At 38.1% G+C, this 18,019-nt stretch overlaps 1 protein-coding gene across 1 annotated transcript; it reads left to right on the forward strand.

Moving 5' to 3' along the window:
- The first annotated feature begins 7,862 nt into the window (after positions 1-7,862).
- On the forward strand, positions 7,863-17,443 carry LOC110113527 (leucine-rich repeat protein 1). The gene is made up of 6 exons (XM_020846159.2): positions 7,863-8,227; positions 11,662-11,733; positions 15,749-15,892; positions 16,108-16,179; positions 16,271-16,342; positions 17,192-17,443. Exons 1-6 carry the CDS (start codon positions 8,001-8,003, stop codon positions 17,259-17,261), a joined length of 657 nt encoding a protein of 218 aa, XP_020701818.1. The 5' UTR covers positions 7,863-8,000; the 3' UTR covers positions 17,262-17,443.
- Positions 17,444-18,019: the final 576 nt, after the last annotated feature.

Here is an 18,019-nt window from a genome sequence, read left to right on the forward strand (position 1 = left end):
ATGCGGTTTAACCGGTTCACCTATTTATGGGTCATATCACTACAAAAATCTATAAATAGACTCATCCTTTCTCTTGAAGAGGATGCTCGAAGCAAGAGAGCAAGAGAGAGATCAGAGATCGATCTTGCCTCCTCGACCACCGCCGGAGTTCCACTGGACCACTACTTGAGGCCCTCATCTTCGCTGGACCATCACTTGAGGCCCTCATCTCCGTCGGACTACCACCTAAGGCTCAGACTTCCGTCGGACCACCACCTGAGGCTCGGACTTCCTCGCGAACCACCACCTGAGGCCCAGACTTCCGTCGGACCACCACCTGAGGCCCGAACTTATGCCAGACCACCACCTGAGGCCCGGTTTCGTCGCCCAAGTCGTGGCTCTGGCTGCGGTAATGTTGATGTTGCTTTCACCATTATTTTCATTAACGGGCTCGCGAGTCGAGCAGCTTGTATAACATCGTCGAGAAACTGGAATGATGCATGCGGGAAGACGCGGACGCATGAATAATGAAACCACAGGAAAATGAAAACCGCGACTCGTTCAGACTTCATACCAAGATGAAGATGTTGTTAGCGGGCTTCTGGTTCGCTTCCTCAGCCTTCATCTTGGATAGCTCTCCTTGCTCCTCTGCTGACACAAGCTCTCGCAAGCGACGTACTCCTTGGAGGCGGTTCACGGACATCGTCGATGCTGACATTAATAGGCTGAGACGTCAAAGCCACCACCACGAGCGACTTTGAAGCATCACTCTTGGTTCACCTTGTGAGCAACATTGACATCCCGCTCGGTTCACCCGCATCCGCTCGATTCACCTACATTTGTCGATGTCGACGTCAAAGCCACCACTACCAACATCACATGTGAGCTAATCTTTCTCCTTTGAATATCTTAGAGCATCTGTTTCTCTCCCCTCCTGAAACAGTCGAGCTCGCGGACAATGCATAATCGGCGGGAAGATGCGGACTACTTAGGCGCTGATGCAAGCAGACGACGTAGGTGCTGACGCGGGGCTCATTAACAGGCTTGAAGTGCGGCTCAACGAGCTCATTTTACCTTATCGAGTCGAGCTCAAGCTCGGTACTTGATAGTTGAGCTCGACTCAAACACACCCTGACTCGAGCTCAACTCGACTTGTTTGCACCCCTAATTTGGTCATAGAAGTATATGCAAATTTTGATTGTCCCAAAACTTTTTCTCATTATTCTGTTTGATTAATCTTATCATGCTACCGAGAGTGTGATTTATCACCTTACTTTAACCATCCATTTGTGGATGGCATGTGACACAAAGTTTAGTATCATGGATTTAACATTGCAATTCAAAATTAAGTTCTTTGAAAGACCACGTAAACACGTTATATCTTTGAAAAAAATTAAGTAGTATTAACGATGTCCATCATTTTCTAACCTATAATAAAATGAGCCATGGTTATACTACATGTTCAATTTTAGGCTAATTGAGTTAGGAACTAATAGTGGTGTTACATCCTTGAATATTCGCAGTGGTAGAGAAATATGAAGTTTAATGTCTTAGCATTGTACAAAGATCCAGCACGCAATCAGATAAGAGAGAGGGTGTAGTGTTCATAAGAGGCGCCAAAGTATTTACGTGGAAACTCCTGAAAAATATAAATGCAGATTTTATAAATAATCAAATACAAATTTTAATCTGGAACTTATTTTATAATGCAGAACTATTTTCAAAGATAAAAGAGGTGTAATGTACAAACTGCATTAGCTTAATTAAATCATCCATTGATTCCTATATTAGCTTAACTAAACTTGTTAGAGAATTTCATCAGAAGTGTAAGGTACATCCAACACAATCTTATTGAGAGCTTTGTGATTAGGTGATTTAGTGAACACTATATTAAATGAATTCACACTTGTGGGATTGGTCTAGGGGGGCAACCAAGTCAACCCTGTGCGGTTTAATCGGTTCACCTATTTATGGGTCATACCACTCCAAAAATCTATAAATAGACTCATCCTTTCTCTTGAAGAGGATGCTCGAAGCAAGAGAGCAAGAGAGAGATCGGAGATCGCTCTTGCCTGCTCGACCACCGCCGGAGTTCCACTGGACCACTACTTGAGGCCCTCATCTTCGCTGGACCATCACTTGAGGCCCTCACCTCCGTCGGACTATCACCTGAGGCTCAGACTTCCGTCGGACCACCACCTGAGGCTCAGACTTCCGTCGGACCACCACCTGAGGCTCGGACTTCCCCTGGACCACCACCTGAGGCCGAGACTTTCATCGAACTACCAACTGAGGCCCGGACTTTCGCCAGACCACTACCTGAGGCCCGGACTTCCGTCGGACCACCACCTGAGGCCCAAATTTTCGCCCAAGTCGTGGCGCTGGCTGCGGTAATGTTGATGCTGCTTTCACCATTATTTTTATTAACGAGCTCGCGAGTCGAGCAGCTTGTGTAACATCATGGAGAAACTGGAATGATGCATGCTGGAAGACGCGGATGTTACAACTCAGGCTTCCAAGTTTATGATTTTGATGATAACAAATAATATTTATTAATCTCTTATTTCTCATAATATTTGTAGTGCATATTTCTTTCTATGTTGACTAATTTTTTAGGTGCATCATGCACCATTCTTTGAAGATTCAAGGCTCAAGATTGCATAGAATTGGTCGTATTAAATGAGTCTGTAATTTTCATTTATTGAGTCATGTCTTATAATGATGTATGTTAGCTTGTTGATCATGCACACACTGTAATATCAAAATCTGCTCCAGGATCGTCCAAGACCATCTAGGATCGTCCTGGGACGATCAGTTGAGAATTTGCTCCAGAATTTGCCCAGATTTGCTCCAGGTGTTTTTCTGTAGGCATCGTCCAGGCCGATTGAGGCATCGGCCAGGCCGATGTGCACTGTTCAAAATATCGGCCGGAGAATAGTCCTGGGAACCGTCCAGGATGATCAAATTTGGTCTGATCGTCCTGGGACGATCTGGCGATCGGCCGGGCCGATCTGAGTTTTATAAAGCTGAAATCAGTCTTTTTGAAGAGAGAGAGAGAAAATTTATTAAAAACGAAAATATCTTTTGAGGAGAGAGAAAGTCGAGGAATCTTTTGGAAAAGTGGATTTTCGGACGACGCGGAGCTGTTTTCGTCCGAATAGACTGTTCAGGAAATTGCTGTACGCAAGGTAAGGCACATTCCGCCTTTCTCAATTTTCAGAACCGTCGTGTTTGACGGTATTTTCTGTCCGGATTTTGTTTCCGCGTTTAGCGATTTTCCGTCCGTATCTGTTGATTGGTTCAGTTTTACCCGTACACTGTAGGCGGCGGGTGCACTGTTTTGTTACTATAGGTTGCCGGGTGTGCACGTTTTGACTATATTTTGAAGATTTTTGTCGGGTATTTTTTGATTCAACAGAGTTTTTAGTCGACTGGATTTTTCTGTGTAATTGAAAATCGTCTGTGCAGTAGAATAATGTTCTTGAAATGTTTATTATCTACATTATGTACGAATTGGGTAAATTGTAATTTTCAGGAAAAATTAATGTAAATTCCGTATCTGCCTTTGGTGCTGCCCGATTTTTTGTCTGATTTCTGATTTTGTCTGGATTTCTCTGAATTGATATGCTATTTGTATATGCTATACAAAGGGAGTTATAAGGGGCCTGGATCCTATGAGATTCAGTTAGTGTCTGGAAAATCTGAAATGAGCTCATCTGAATTCTGTTCTGCTCTGGATCCGAGAAATCTGTTTAGGTGCTATAACGCATATTATATATGTATTCTGGTGCGATAAGCACATCTGTTTCTGGTGGCCGTGAGCACAAAGGGAGACATAAGGGGTCTGGATCCTATGAGATTCAGTCAGTGTCAGGGAATTTAGCTATAATTATATATCTGATATCTGATATCTGTTTGTTCTGATCTGTTCCGTTCTGATCCTGTTTCTGATTTGATATATGTCTGTTTCAGTTCCGATCTGATTTTGATTTGCTATGTCCGTTCTGTTTTGATTTGATCTGTTTTGTTATGAACTGTCCGATTATGATTTCTGTACGAAGATTCCGATATCTGTCTGATTCTGTTTTGGTTTCTGATTTGGATTTGGGTCTGATGTGTTTGGTTTTGGATTCTGGAAGTTTTGATATGGTGGTTTGTTGCTTTGCTGAGCTGTTGAGCTCACTCTCATTTTCTGTGGTTTTCAGGTTCTGGGAAAGGGAAGGAAGTCCAGGACGTAGAGTTCAGAGTCTGATCTGTGATGATACTTTTGTACTTTTAATTTTTGTACGGTCATGACTTTTCTCTGTATTTCTTCTGTTAGCCATGTACCATATTTGTAGATGATGTTTGAGGAAAAGAAAGAAAAATATAGATGATTTGTTCCGCTGCATTTGATGATTCATAGTAGCTCTGGTCTGTTCTGTGAGTTGGTTTTTTGAGTTGAAATAATTTGGAAGATTAGTTCAGTAAGCAATTCCAACGCCAGATCCGTCAGTCAGTTTGTTTGTTTCCGTTTCCGCGACCGGTGCGAGCGGATCTGTCCCGGATCGGGTCGGGTCGTGACACACACACAGGGGAGAGGTTTTAAATGAGAATGTAATAGAATTTCTTCTCTGTAAATCGTACTGTATGATGATAATTCGTACCGTCAGATCAGAGGGTTGTACCGACGATTCCGTGAATAGATCGTACCGTACGAATATATTCGTACTATACGAAATGTTCAAAAAGCCAAAACTAACATCCGTTTAATAAACTTAAGTAAGATGTTTTCCCCGCCGATCGCACTATACGAACAAGAGTCGTAATGTACGTTTTTAAACACTTACTTAACTTAACCTTGATTGAGTTAGTGTGAAGAAATCCGGGCTTAATTATAATTTGAACTCGTACTGTACGAACCATTCGTACAATACGATAAACAGAGACGAATATATAATCGTCACGAGCAGACGATTAGTTGTTTTTTGTCTCATCGTACTGTATGAATTTATCATCGTACCATACGATGAACAGAGACGATGTTTAATCGTCCCGACTATCGTCTTGTACGAACTGTGTTGTCATGGATCGTACAGTAACGATTTAGTATCGTACTGTACGAACATTTTTGAACTGTTCGTAACCACTTCGTACCAGGACGAAGTCTATTTTAGAAGATCGTACTGTACGATTGTAGAACCGTCTATGTACGATAGTAACGGCTGAATTGAGTATTTTTTTATGGTTTTTTTATCCCTCTATTAAGTACTCTCATAAGACTTTGTAAGAGTCTTTGCAGCCATTGTGTCTCATTCTTTTGGAGAACTTGAAGAGAGGACTTGAATAAGGAGAGGAAAGGGTGAAGTTTGAGAGAGGGAGAAGAACCTTGAAGGTGGTTTCAAGGGAGTGTGAAGGAGATCACACGGTTGCTCCGGCAAGCTTGCACCTCAGTACCATCGGATTCAAGGTTCGTTTTGAAGGAAGTTTTGGGAAGAAGAAGATCTCATTGGTGTCAAAGGACCCGGCTCCTCCGCCGCACCGGGGAAGGTGTAAGTGATTGTGTAAGGGCTTCTCCGTCTAGCTGTGGGAGCTAAAGGAGAATCACTAAAGGTTTAGTGTAATACTCGGAGGGTGCCTCCGGGGAGTGGACGTAGGTCATGGTTTGACCGAACCACTATAAATTGGTGTGTTCTTTCCATTATTTTTTTTGCACTTTATTTCCGCATTTATTTTTATTGTGAGTTATTGCGTGGATGAAATTGATTACATATCGTTTTATTATGAATGAAATTCGCTTCCGCATAAAGTCATAAAAAGATATTTCTTTTCAGTAAAGAAGTTCTTAATCATCCAATTCACCCCCCTCTTGGCGCATCTAGTAATTTCAATTGGTATTAGAGCAATTTCAGCGGACTCATGAAAAATGAAACCACGGGAAAATGAAAGTCGCAGCTTGTTCAGACTTCATACCAAGATGAAGATATTGCTAGAGAGCTTCTGGTTCGGTTCCTAAGCCTTCATTTTGGATAGCTCTCCTTGCTCCTCCGCTGACACAAGCTCTCGCAAGCGACGTACTCCTGGGAAGCGATTCACCTGATCGCCGATGCTGACGTTAATAGGCCGAGATGTCAAATCCACCACCGCGAGCGACGTTGAAGCATCTCGCTCGGTTCACCTTGCGAGCGACTTCGAAGCATCCCGCTCGGTTCACCCGCATCGCCGGCGCCAACGTCAAAGCCACCACCGCAAACGCCAAAGGTGAGCTAATATTTGTCCTTTGAATATCTTAGAGCATCCGTTTCTCTCCCCTCCTGAAATAGTTGAACTCGCGGACGATGCATAATCGACGGGAAAATGCGGACTACTCAGGCGCTGATGCAAGCGGACGACACAGGCGTTAATGCGGGGCTGTTAACATGCTTGAAGTGCGACTCAATGAGCTCATTTTCCCGTGCTGAGTCGAGCTCAAGCTCGAGCTCTATATTTGATAGTCAAGCTCAGCTCAAACACACACTAACTCGAGCTCGACTCGACTCGTTTGCACCCCTAATTTGGTCATAGAAGTATATGCAATTTATCACCTTAGTTTAACCATCCATTTGTGGATGGCATGTGACACAAAGTTTAGTATCAAGTCGGATTAATAATTCTTTCTAAAAATATATCATGGATTTAGCATTGAAATTCAAGATTAAATTCTTTGAAAGATCATGTAAACACACTATATCTTTGAAAAAAACAAGTCGTATTAATGATGTCCATCATTTTCTAACCTATAATAAAATGAGCCATGGTTCTACTTCATGTTCAATTTTAGGCTAATTGAGTTAGGAACCAATAGTGGCATGTAAAACCCTATATTTTGAGCTCCACCTTTACAAGTTTGACTAATTTGGCATTTTTCAAAAGATCAACATATGTCCTAGGAGGTTTATGTTAACCATCATGTGTTATCTCCACCGTTAAATGAATATCTTGTAATATGAGCTATTGATGTTTCTTATTGGTCTTATACTCAGGAAGAAAACAATTTTGGCATCCATGAACACTGGAAATAACAAATGCACCTATATACATCTATCCATTTTGAAGGCCAACTATGCAGAGTCTATTACGCTAAAGATCCTGAAAGGAGTTCTTTTCAAAGCAATGGCCACGAATGTCAAGAAGGATCTCCCGGTGAACGAGAAAAGGGAGTTTTACATCAGAATAATGAGGTATCTCATTGCAATCATGTGACAACGCTATGATTCACCTATATCCAAAAAGCAGGAGATTCGTTAGTGCACTACAATCTACCTGTATAAATCATGCAAGTAGTGCAGGACAGTCTACCTGTATAAAGTAGTAAACAACTCAATTCAAAAGCTGCTACAATACGCTACCGAATCCACAACACTCATACAAGTGGACAGAAGGCGTGTTCAAATTCTCAAATGAAATATTATGTGCATTCAATGTTGTATAGCTTAGGTCTATAAATACTATGTAAACAATGTTAAAAGAGATAGATAATGATAACTTTCTCCTATTTGATATATCAACTCAAATGAGGTTTATTTGATATGAGTGTCTATTTTTTAGAGGTGCATATAAAATTTTAGATATTAGATAGATAAATATCATAAAATAAAGTGGTATTTATGTAAATCTCCCAAAAGATAATCTTTAATTTATTTCAACCGGACCCGGTCCTCATCGGCCTAAGCATAAACTTCCACTGCTGCAGTGCTGCACATTAGACGACTTGGACTTATCCACGTGTCGACTTTACATACGATTTTAGTCAAGCCCGTTAGTCAATTATTCCATTCAACTACTCGTTTTCGGACACCGCTTAATCAAAAACGGCTTCGCGGAACACCAGAAATCTCATGCTTTCTACAAAATGAGTCAAAGTCCGCTTTCGCAGAAGGGTCACGCTTTTCCCCCCAATCCTCCACTAACTTTCTTCCTCCTGGACCAGTGTCGAGGAAACGATTGCTCGTAACCCTAACCCTAATTGAAGGAAGAAGCTACTTCTGTTCTACGGAGGGGCGATGGGTTTATCTGGCGGTTTCGTAGCCCGAGTCCTGGCGCTGGCTGCGGTGATGCTGACGCTGCTTTCGCCATCGACTTCGTCCAACTCCGAGGGCGACGCGCTGTACACCCTACGAAAGAGCCTCAACGATCCGGATAACGTGCTGATGAGCTGGGATCCGACGCTTGTCAACCCCTGCACTTGGTTTCATATTACCTGCAATCAGGACAATCGGGTCACAAGAGTGTATGCCTGCTCATCCTTTTGGTCCCCTTTAATTATTTGTTAGAAATAGTTGTTGGTTCTGTTTTCTTTTTGATAGATTTTTATTTTTTTGGTGATTTGTTTCTTGCTGATGCTAAAGAATGAAATTCTTACTCTTCGTCTATGTCTGAGTTTGTTTATATCTCTCCTATTCGTATTGTTGTTTTAAAAGAGAGATGAGCTTTGCTCTGAATGAACTGTTGTGTTCTATAGATATTTGGTTTGTGGGATTTGATTGAGGGCGTTGAAGAATATATTCTTGTTGCATGCTAGAATGTTCATGGAGGTAGAGTGGAAGTATATAATGTCTTTAACTTTATTCTGAGATCCATGACATATATATATATATATATATATATATATATATATATATATATATATAAGTGAAGTTGCAAGAGACATGATAATTTTTACATGAAAATTTAAGAAAGAGAAAAATCACATGATCTAATTCAGTTGAAATAATTGTAATAGTATTTTTTCATTTGTTACAAATAATGTTATTGTGTGATTGGGCAGTATGTTCATACAATATAGTAGATATAAATTGCATAAAATGAATTTATGATGGAAGTTGAAAGAGTCATGTGGCATGGGAATTAATTTTAAGAGATTGTTTATTGTTTGCTCGGTCATTCTCCTTCGAAGAGGGTAGATCAAAGACCAATAAGTATAGTATAAATCATGATATTGGTGTCAGGAGTTAGAGTTGGCGTATACAATGTTCATCAATCTTATAAACAATGATATTCGTCGATTTTGGTGGCGACAAAGTTGGCAGGAGGTGGCCTTTGTGATGACGACATGCATCAAACTTATGGATGATTGTGTGCATCAATGTTGTTGAAAAAAATGGGGTTCGAAGTCAATGGATAATAGTGCAATTGCGGTTAGAGGATTGTTATTGAATGACGATGTTCAGAGCTATAGACAGGAGATGGCATCTAGAGTGCTGCAGTCAGGCAACAATGATTGGAGGATTGTGGTTTGAAGAGAGTGGTTGAAAGAACGTGATGTGGGGGATAATTGTTGGATCGTTGGAAGAAGAGGATGCTTGAAGGATTTCTAAGAATACGAGAATAAACCAAGCACTAAGATTCAATTCATATAATATTCATCAATGCTCCTCCTTCCTTACGTCATACTATATATAATACTTAAGTAGAGAAACCTAGATAAACCTAGAAGATTCTACAATTCATGAAACAAATTTGTAACAAACTACATATGATGTCATAAGAAACCTTTCAAGCTAAAATGCTCCGCATTAGAACGTAGTTAGGCGATGGTGGTTGAAGGACGATAGTCGGGCAATGATAGTTGGAGAATCGTATTTGGACGATGTTGGTCGACAGATTTTTTTTTTTTTCGGGCGATAGGCCAAGGGCTAGCAACGATGGCTTGAGGAGTCTAGTTGGGTGATAGTAGTCGGGAGGGTATAGTCGGACAATGATAATTAAAGGATTGTAGCCATACGATGGTTGTTGAAGGACAATCGTTGGGTAATTGTTGTCGAAGTACCATCGCTGGGCAATGGTGGTTGAAAGACTATCGTCGGGTAGCGGTTATCATATGACTGTAGTCAGGAAATAATGTTCGAGGGATTGTAATCAGGTGATTGTGGGAGGATCAAAGTCAGAAGGCATTGGTTGGAGGATTGTAATTAGGTAATGGTGATTGGAGAATCATAATTGGGTGATAGAGGTCAAGTGATTATAATTGAGTGAAGCTAGTTGGAGGATTATAGTCAAATGATGGAGGCTAGAGAATTATAGTCAAGATGACAGTTAAGAAGATTTTAGTTAGGTGATTGTGCTTGAGGGATTATAGTCAGATGACAGTGGTCGGAGGATTGTAGGCTGATGGTGGTGGTCAAAAGATTGTAATCGGACGATGGTGGTTGGAGGATTATAGTCAAATGATGGTGTGATCAGGAGATTGTCATTGAGTGATGGTGGCTAGAGGACCTTAGTTTGATGAAGATGTTCTAAGGACTTTAGTTGGGCAATAGTGGTCGAGGGACTTTATTTTGATGACAATGGTGGGGCATCCGACATCATAATTAGGCAATGGTGATTGAAGGACCAAAGTTGAGCGATGGTGGTTGGAAGATCGAAGTTGGGCTATGATTATTTGAGGACCATAGTTAGGCGACGATGGTTTGGGATCGTACTCGGGTGAAGTGATCGTGGTCGAAGGTTCGAAGTCTACATGAGAAAGCTATACATGACGTGATTAAAAATGGAGAACTATATTGGGAGTTTTGTATGATAATAGCATACTATGGTTGGAAAAAGTCAAGGATATCTAGATTGAGTGTGGTAAAAATGAGGATGTTAAGGGTGATGTGATTCAAATCTTGGAAGAATAAATTAAGATTAAATTAGAGAAAATCTCAGAGTGATATTTTTTGAACATAAAGTAGTTGGTATGGACATTTATAATAAAAGGTAAAAAATTACCCCCTTATGCTAGTTGACAGAATTATTCTCAGATGATTATGAAGAAAAATGAGTAAACTTAAGGTTACATTGATATATTTTCAAAATGCTTTGTGAAAGGTAGGTTTAATGGCTCATATAGCACTCAACAGGAATGATTGGAAAATGAGGATTTATAACGCCAACCCCAAATAGTCGGATAAGGATAGCGATGATGATGCCTCTTTTTTGTCAATTGTGAGCTATTCTTATTTGCTTACACGATCTTCTACTTGGTTGTGACTGTAAATATGGTCAAGGTTATTCTAAAACCAACCATATCAGCATTACCCTAAACTTTGGGTGTCGGTTTTTAAAATATAGTTTGCCGCTGATTTTTTAGCAGATGTATTTTGTGATGATTCAAACTGAACCCTTTGAGCAATTACTTGATGTTACCTATGTTATCTTGTTTTCTTTGTTGTCCCCTCATTTTCACTTATGTTTCTTCCATTTAGGCTAGTGGTTGATAAATCTACATTTTCACGAGGGTTCTTTTTAGCTTACCTTTGCAATGCAGGCCTTGTTAGGTCGCCATGGTGAACATTTGTTGCATGAATTTATATTGCATCAATTTTTTGGAAAAAAAAAGCGATCAAAGAATAAATGTGCCAGTCTTGTTTTATTTCACATCCTTAGTTTCTGCAGGCTCGTCATCTGATTCCCCTACATTTTATCAACTCACTGAACGGCTGTTTAACTCCTTTTTTCAGTTGTTGAAGAAACATTCATATTTGCTGCCATGAAGAATCGATCACCTAAGAGAAAAATGACATATTTGATGCATTGGCAGCTAAATATTTAGGCATTTCAGTCATTAAAGATAAACTTATGTTGTCCATCAATTTAAATATATTTTTTGCTGATTTTTGTGAAATTGTTACCAGTGACTAAGAAGTCGTGAATGAACTGCTAATCGATTATATCATGCTGCAGGGACCTGGGGAATTCAAACTTATCTGGCCACCTTGTATCTGATATTGCAAAACTTGAACATTTGCAATACCTGTAAGTATCTTTTTTCATTTAGTTTCTTGATTTCTACCTTGAATATTTTCCAAAAAATGCTGATCAATGCTATCTTTTTATGTCAAAATTGCAATTGTAGTTATCCAAAGTATAAGGACATTTTTAAAACATGCAATCCTTGTATCCTTGATGGACCACTTTGAGGGAATGCGCAAAACTAGGGAGATCAAATTAGGTCTGATACACCCACATTCAAATTAATTTTTAACTAGAAGCTTAAGGCTTCATTTGGGATAGCTTTTTTACTGCTTTCTAAAGCAATTTTTTAGTACAAAAAGTTTTCGAACTAGAAATTTTTATGCTATAAAACTTCTATAAAAGTAGTAAGAAAGCTATCACAAACAAAGCCTAAATCTATGAGTGAGAGCCACTTACCTGACATTTCTACATACTCTCACATGCCTCAACAATCTCCCTCTTACATGATTGCTTGCTAAATTGGTCATCATATACCCTCAAATGAAATTTTTTAAATATCATTAAATATTTTGCACCAAGAGAACTCAACTGATCACATGGTGGTGACATAGGACTTATCTGCTTTTAAACTTTGCTTAGCTACGGTAGAAAGTGTCCAAGAACAGTTGATTCGGCATAGATATCACTTGTTAAGGGATTAGTGAACAAAATGAGGGTCAAAGTTGGGCTTGTAAGTAGTAGTCATACTCATTTTAAGCCCAAAATGTGTAGCCTATGCCCTATGGTGAATGCCAACTATTTATACATCACATATTGAAGCAGAATGATTTAGGGTTATAAATTTTAATGCAAACTATAATGATGTGCTATATGTAAATCATGCAAGGGAAATTATGATTTGTAGTTAAAAATCACTAAATACTCCAACAACTTGATTGATTTATTTATTTATTTTAGTGAAAACAATAAATACAAGAATTAAAATCCAAATGATAAAGTAATGATGGAATGTCTTTGGAAATCAACAAGAAATTTAAACCACATAAAATTAGTAAACAATTGAGTAAATAGATTCTTAGTTTTGTTAAACTCGAACAAATGTTGATGGCATTACGTCAAGAAAATAAGTTATCAAAGAAATTTTGGTCTTACACCAATACATGGAGATAATTTTCCTTGAAATTAGGTACCCATATTTTTATCACAATCAAAGGGATCATAGATCCCCCTTTCAAGCACAGGATTACAAATTGAATGAAGAATTACATGCCTAAGAACATCTATTTATAAACTCTTTATTCCTATGTTAGCAGATATGTTTGGAATAAGATTTAGCTCTATCTGATTCTAGACAGCCTTCAAACTCGTAATCTAACATTCTGTTAGACCGGTCCAGGCGGGACCGGTTCACGGGCGAAAATTGCGAACAGGCGGAGAACTAGCGGCCGTCCACCCCCGTAGAGCCGTTTAGGAAGTTTTTTATTAGCGTTTTGAGAGGGAAATTTGAACGTAGGGATTGTTTAGGGAATTCCTTTTGATTTGTGTGCATTAAATAGTTGATTTGGCTAGGGTTTGAGTATCTTGAATTTGGCGGAAATTTGAGATCTCTTAGATTTAGGTTTTCTTTGGGCTCTTGGCGTTGCCAGAGATTTGGGAGAGATCGATCCTCCTCTCGAATTGAGGATCAATTGTATCTTGCTAGTTTTGTCTTCTAGGTTTTCTTGCTTGGGCTCTTGGCGTTGCCGGAGATTGTTGGAGAGTTGTTCTTCCTCTCGAATTGAAGAACATTGTATCTTGCTTTGGTTTTGTTTGTCTACTAGTGGAATACAATTGTTACTATTGTTTTCCCAACGTTTTCTCCCTAGTTTCTCAGATTTTCCATTGTTTGGTGGCTGTTTTCTATTGAAAACAGCAGAATAATTGTGTTTTGACGAAGATCCGATAGGAATCACTTGGAATATTCAAGTGGTCTCTATCACTTTATTAAATAAGTCTCATGAAATTCTTATGAATATGGACCTAGAAACTTTGTTCAGCAATTGTACCGTAATTGTAGGTAGTGACAGAAATCATACTAGCTGAGTACTTCAAGAGCAAGTTTTAGTGGTAGGCATAGAAACTAGTAGTAGGCATGAAAACCATAGTGATAGGAATATTAAACCTTGATACTTCACATAAATTTAGTCAATATCCAGTGTAAAAAAGGAATAAAAAAGGAGTGCTTCAATCCCTTACGATCCAACATTTTATTTTTTCACCTATCTAATACTTTCATTTTACTTGCCCAAAACTTACGAAACCTGATAGGAAGTGAATGCAATTTTAGCAAAATCAGAGAATGACACAAGAAAGTTTGGAAGAACAAACAAACTCTTTTTTTTTTTTTTGAAAGAACTAAGAAGAAAAACACAAGATACATTGGATCCTCAATTGGAGAGAAAGATTCGGCTCTCCTAAATCCCTAGTTGTCAGCTCAACCTAAGCAAACTAATTCCAGCAAAATCAAGCATAATCTAAAATCACCCCATAGTTAGCCTTAAATAGGCTCCCATAATTCCCTCACAAATCAGCCCTATTTTCCTAAATAATTTCCTATGAGATTTGAATTCAAATTTAGATCTGTTTCCCTAATTAATTCCCTCCCAATTGTAATTAAAATTTTCTTGAACAATTCCCCATTGATTTTCCTCTTCACATAATGAATATTAACTCACTCTGTCCTTCCCTATATAATTTCCTCTCAGATTTGAATTCAAATTAGATTTCTTTCCCTAATTAATTTCCTCTCAATTGTAATTCAAACTTTCCTAAACGATTCCCCCTCTCTTCTTACCCGCTGCCCACTCTAATGGGGCCCACTGGCTCAGCCACCAATCCATCAAAATCCTCATGAATAGGAACCCACAAACTTTTCATGGTATCGTTCCTAAAACAGAACAAAATTGTGACAACACCCGGATTTTTTAAATAAAATCGGTTAAGATCTGGTGGCAAAAAATTAAATAAATAAAGGAGTGATTCAATACCATGGTGCTACAATCTTGATCTTATATATTTGTTTACCCATCTGATGTAACACCAACCCAACACTCTTATGTGATTTAACCACCTCATGTGTTAATTTTCAAAAAGTATGGCTTCAGTTTGTAAATGAGATCATAAGGGCATCATGAATCTCCCAACAGTAGAAGGACATTTGGGAGGATTTATACACGTCGTGCCTTTTGAATAAGATATGTCATTTTTGTGATTCAAATCTATGACCTTTTAGTAACAATAATGGCTACCAATCTTTGCTACAGGCTTTCACTTTTATTAATCTAATAATTCTAATATGTTAATTGAAGAAAAATGCTTTCCAGAGCCAATAATTTTTCTAAGAGTTGTTTAGAAGAAACTTTTTATGGGAACATAACTAGAATATGAGCAGCTATCAAATGATTATAGAATTTAGTGAGATATATTTTCTAAGATAGACTTAGTGATGCAACTTAACAGTATCATTTATTATGCCATATGAGAAGCTGAGCTATGTTACAAAAAATAAACAATTAGTACACCGACTTATTTTACATACTTTTTATGTATGGTTCCATATTCATGTCTAGTTACTGTTGTTTTGTGAACATTAAAATGGAAATTAACATACCTCAGTAAAATCTTTGGGACATTACAATTTAGAAGTTTGACAGTGTCAGATTGTAAGACTTTTACTTTAGCTGCTTACGGTTTTGGCGAGTTTAAAGGTCTGTAAATTCCCATTATATAGGATATGATGGATTTGATCCCATTGAAGTGGTGAAGCTCGGTGAGAGGTCACATTCTGTAGTCCTTTTTTTTTTTCAATAGAGTTTTTACTCTCAATACATTCTGTTTGTCCTTGAACAAGTATTTTGGAACTATTTATCATTAGCAGTCAATTGGCAGAAACTTGTAACATTTGGATTATAATTATGATGACCTTTTCATGCAACTTCTTCATTTTTTTTGTCATACTTAGTGCTTTATATTTCCAAGTTTATTGATGAACTACTGATTTTCTATTTAAAGCTAATTCTACAATTTTCTTTTCCAGAGAATTGTATAAAAATAACATTCATGGAACCATCCCTGCAGAGCTTGGCAACTTAAAGAGCCTTATAAGTTTAGACTTATACAACAACAACATCTCAGGGACTATTCCTGCGCAGTTGGGGAAACTAAAATCTCTAGTATTCCTGTGAGTAAAAAATTCAGCCATCCAAGCAACAATTTCATTTTAAGCCTTAATGCATTTAATTCAATGCATACAATGTAGAATTAAATTTTTTATGTATTTTATTGGGTTCACTTGACAAATTAGATGTTTTTACTTTTATGCAGTGTATTTGTAAGCTTTGGACCTTTTTTTTTTTTTGTAAGTTTCAGTGATATTTGATGTGTGTTATTTTCTAGGCGGCTTAATGACAACAAACTAAATGGTAGAATCCCAAGAGAGCTAACTGCAATATCCAGCCTCAAAGTTTTGTGAGTACTCACTTTGAACATCAAATTATATTAGGATTTAATTACTTTTCCGAGCTAACAATCATAATTATTTATTTGCTGATTCTTCCAGAGACGTCTCAAACAATGATCTTTGTGGCACCATTCCTACTATTGGACCTTTTGAACGCATCCCCTTGAACAAGTATGTCCCTGTTTTGCCCCTTTTATAAGATGTTCATGATGCTTGTTGTGTGATAGAAAAGTACCCCTCAAACTTAAGGGAAAATTCTATAAGATGGTGGTGGGACCTGCAATGCTTTATGATACCGAATGTTGGCCATTAAAAGAGAAGCATAATACTAAGTTCAGTGTTGCAGAGAAGAGGATGCTTAGGTGGATGAGTGGCTTTACCCTTAGAGATAGGATATGAAATGAGCATATACATCAAAAGGTTGGAGTAGCTCCAGTAGAAGATAACATTACAGAGAGTTGTCTTAGATGGCTTGGCCGCATAAAACAGCGGCCTTCCGATGACCCGGTTAGGAAATTAGAGGTATTAGATTTGACTTATGTTAAGAAAGGTAGAGGTAGATCTAAAAAGACTTGGTTAGAAAATATTAGAAATGATCTATCTTTATTAGATTTAAACGAGAATTTGATTTTTAACATGACACAATGGAGAAAAAGGATTCATCTAGCCGACCCCACATAGTGGGACAAAGACTTGATGATGATGTTGTTGTTGTAGTATAAGATGTTCATCTGTGTAGGAGTGTATAAGAGTGAAGTGGACTTGTGAGTCTAACTCTATGTGCCAGGGAATCAAAGTTTGAACTAGCACCAACTTGACTTGGTCTTATGAGCCAATTTATTTAACACAAATATTAATAATCTTAGAAATTAAGGATTTAAGTATAGAGTTATTTCTAATGATTTTCTATCCTTCAATGATTTCATATTATGTCTCCTAAATTTTAATTGTTTTTTATTGAGTTCTAGTTAGAACTTGTTACTGTACTGCAACATTTTAAAAATTTATTTCTCCGTGCAGCTTTGAGAACAACCCCCGTTTGGAAGGCCCAGAATTGTTGGGGCTTGCCTCCTATGATACAAACTGCTAAGAAGGTGATATTACAAATTGGCTAAAGGCCATCATTATACTAAGTATTGTTCGAATTCTATATCGTATAATGTAAATGCGTTTTACGTTTCTTCAACTTTGTACTGAGTAGCTGAACAATGTGTGGGCTCGTTCTCATGCTTTGGTGCCTGAATAAGTAGCAGAATCAACTCTTTTTAATTCTCTAGTGTCCTACTGCTCTATTTTTTTTGTGTTTTTTGCTGGTTATTCGGCGTTTTTGTGTGTTCTAACATTACCTCGTGCTCAAAAAGCTGATATGGCTGGCAACCTTCAGAAGATGATTTGCTTAGCCAACATTAATTTGCACTTCTTGGCCTTGTTGGGGTTTGTATAGGGAGAAATTATTCGGTGTGGAGTCCGGATGGAAAGAACCATCTGAATATGTGAGTGTATATTATGTATTGTATCAAATTTTTATATATATTATGTATACACTTACAGTCCAGACGGTTCTTTCGGTCCGCATTTCATGTAGAATAAATTCTCTTATATAGAGGCTATTTTTAGCCAACATAAAAATTTTTCTTATATTTGACGTATTATTTTTAAAAGAATTAATGATGATGAGCTTTTTAACATCTAATTGTTGCAGTTAAGAAATTTGTTCGACTTTTTTAGGGGCGTAAATATATAATAGTACAATAACGTTTAATTATGCTGCAGGTTCTGTTTGGAGAAACTGTTGCATCATTATTGGGAGAAAATAATAATTTTTGGAGTGTTCTGAATTGCTGATAT

This window comes from Dendrobium catenatum, unplaced genomic scaffold (assembly GCF_001605985.2).
Source record: "Dendrobium catenatum unplaced genomic scaffold, ASM160598v2 fragScaff_scaffold_1721, whole genome shotgun sequence".
Classification (NCBI taxonomy): domain Eukaryota; kingdom Viridiplantae; phylum Streptophyta; class Magnoliopsida; order Asparagales; family Orchidaceae; genus Dendrobium; species Dendrobium catenatum.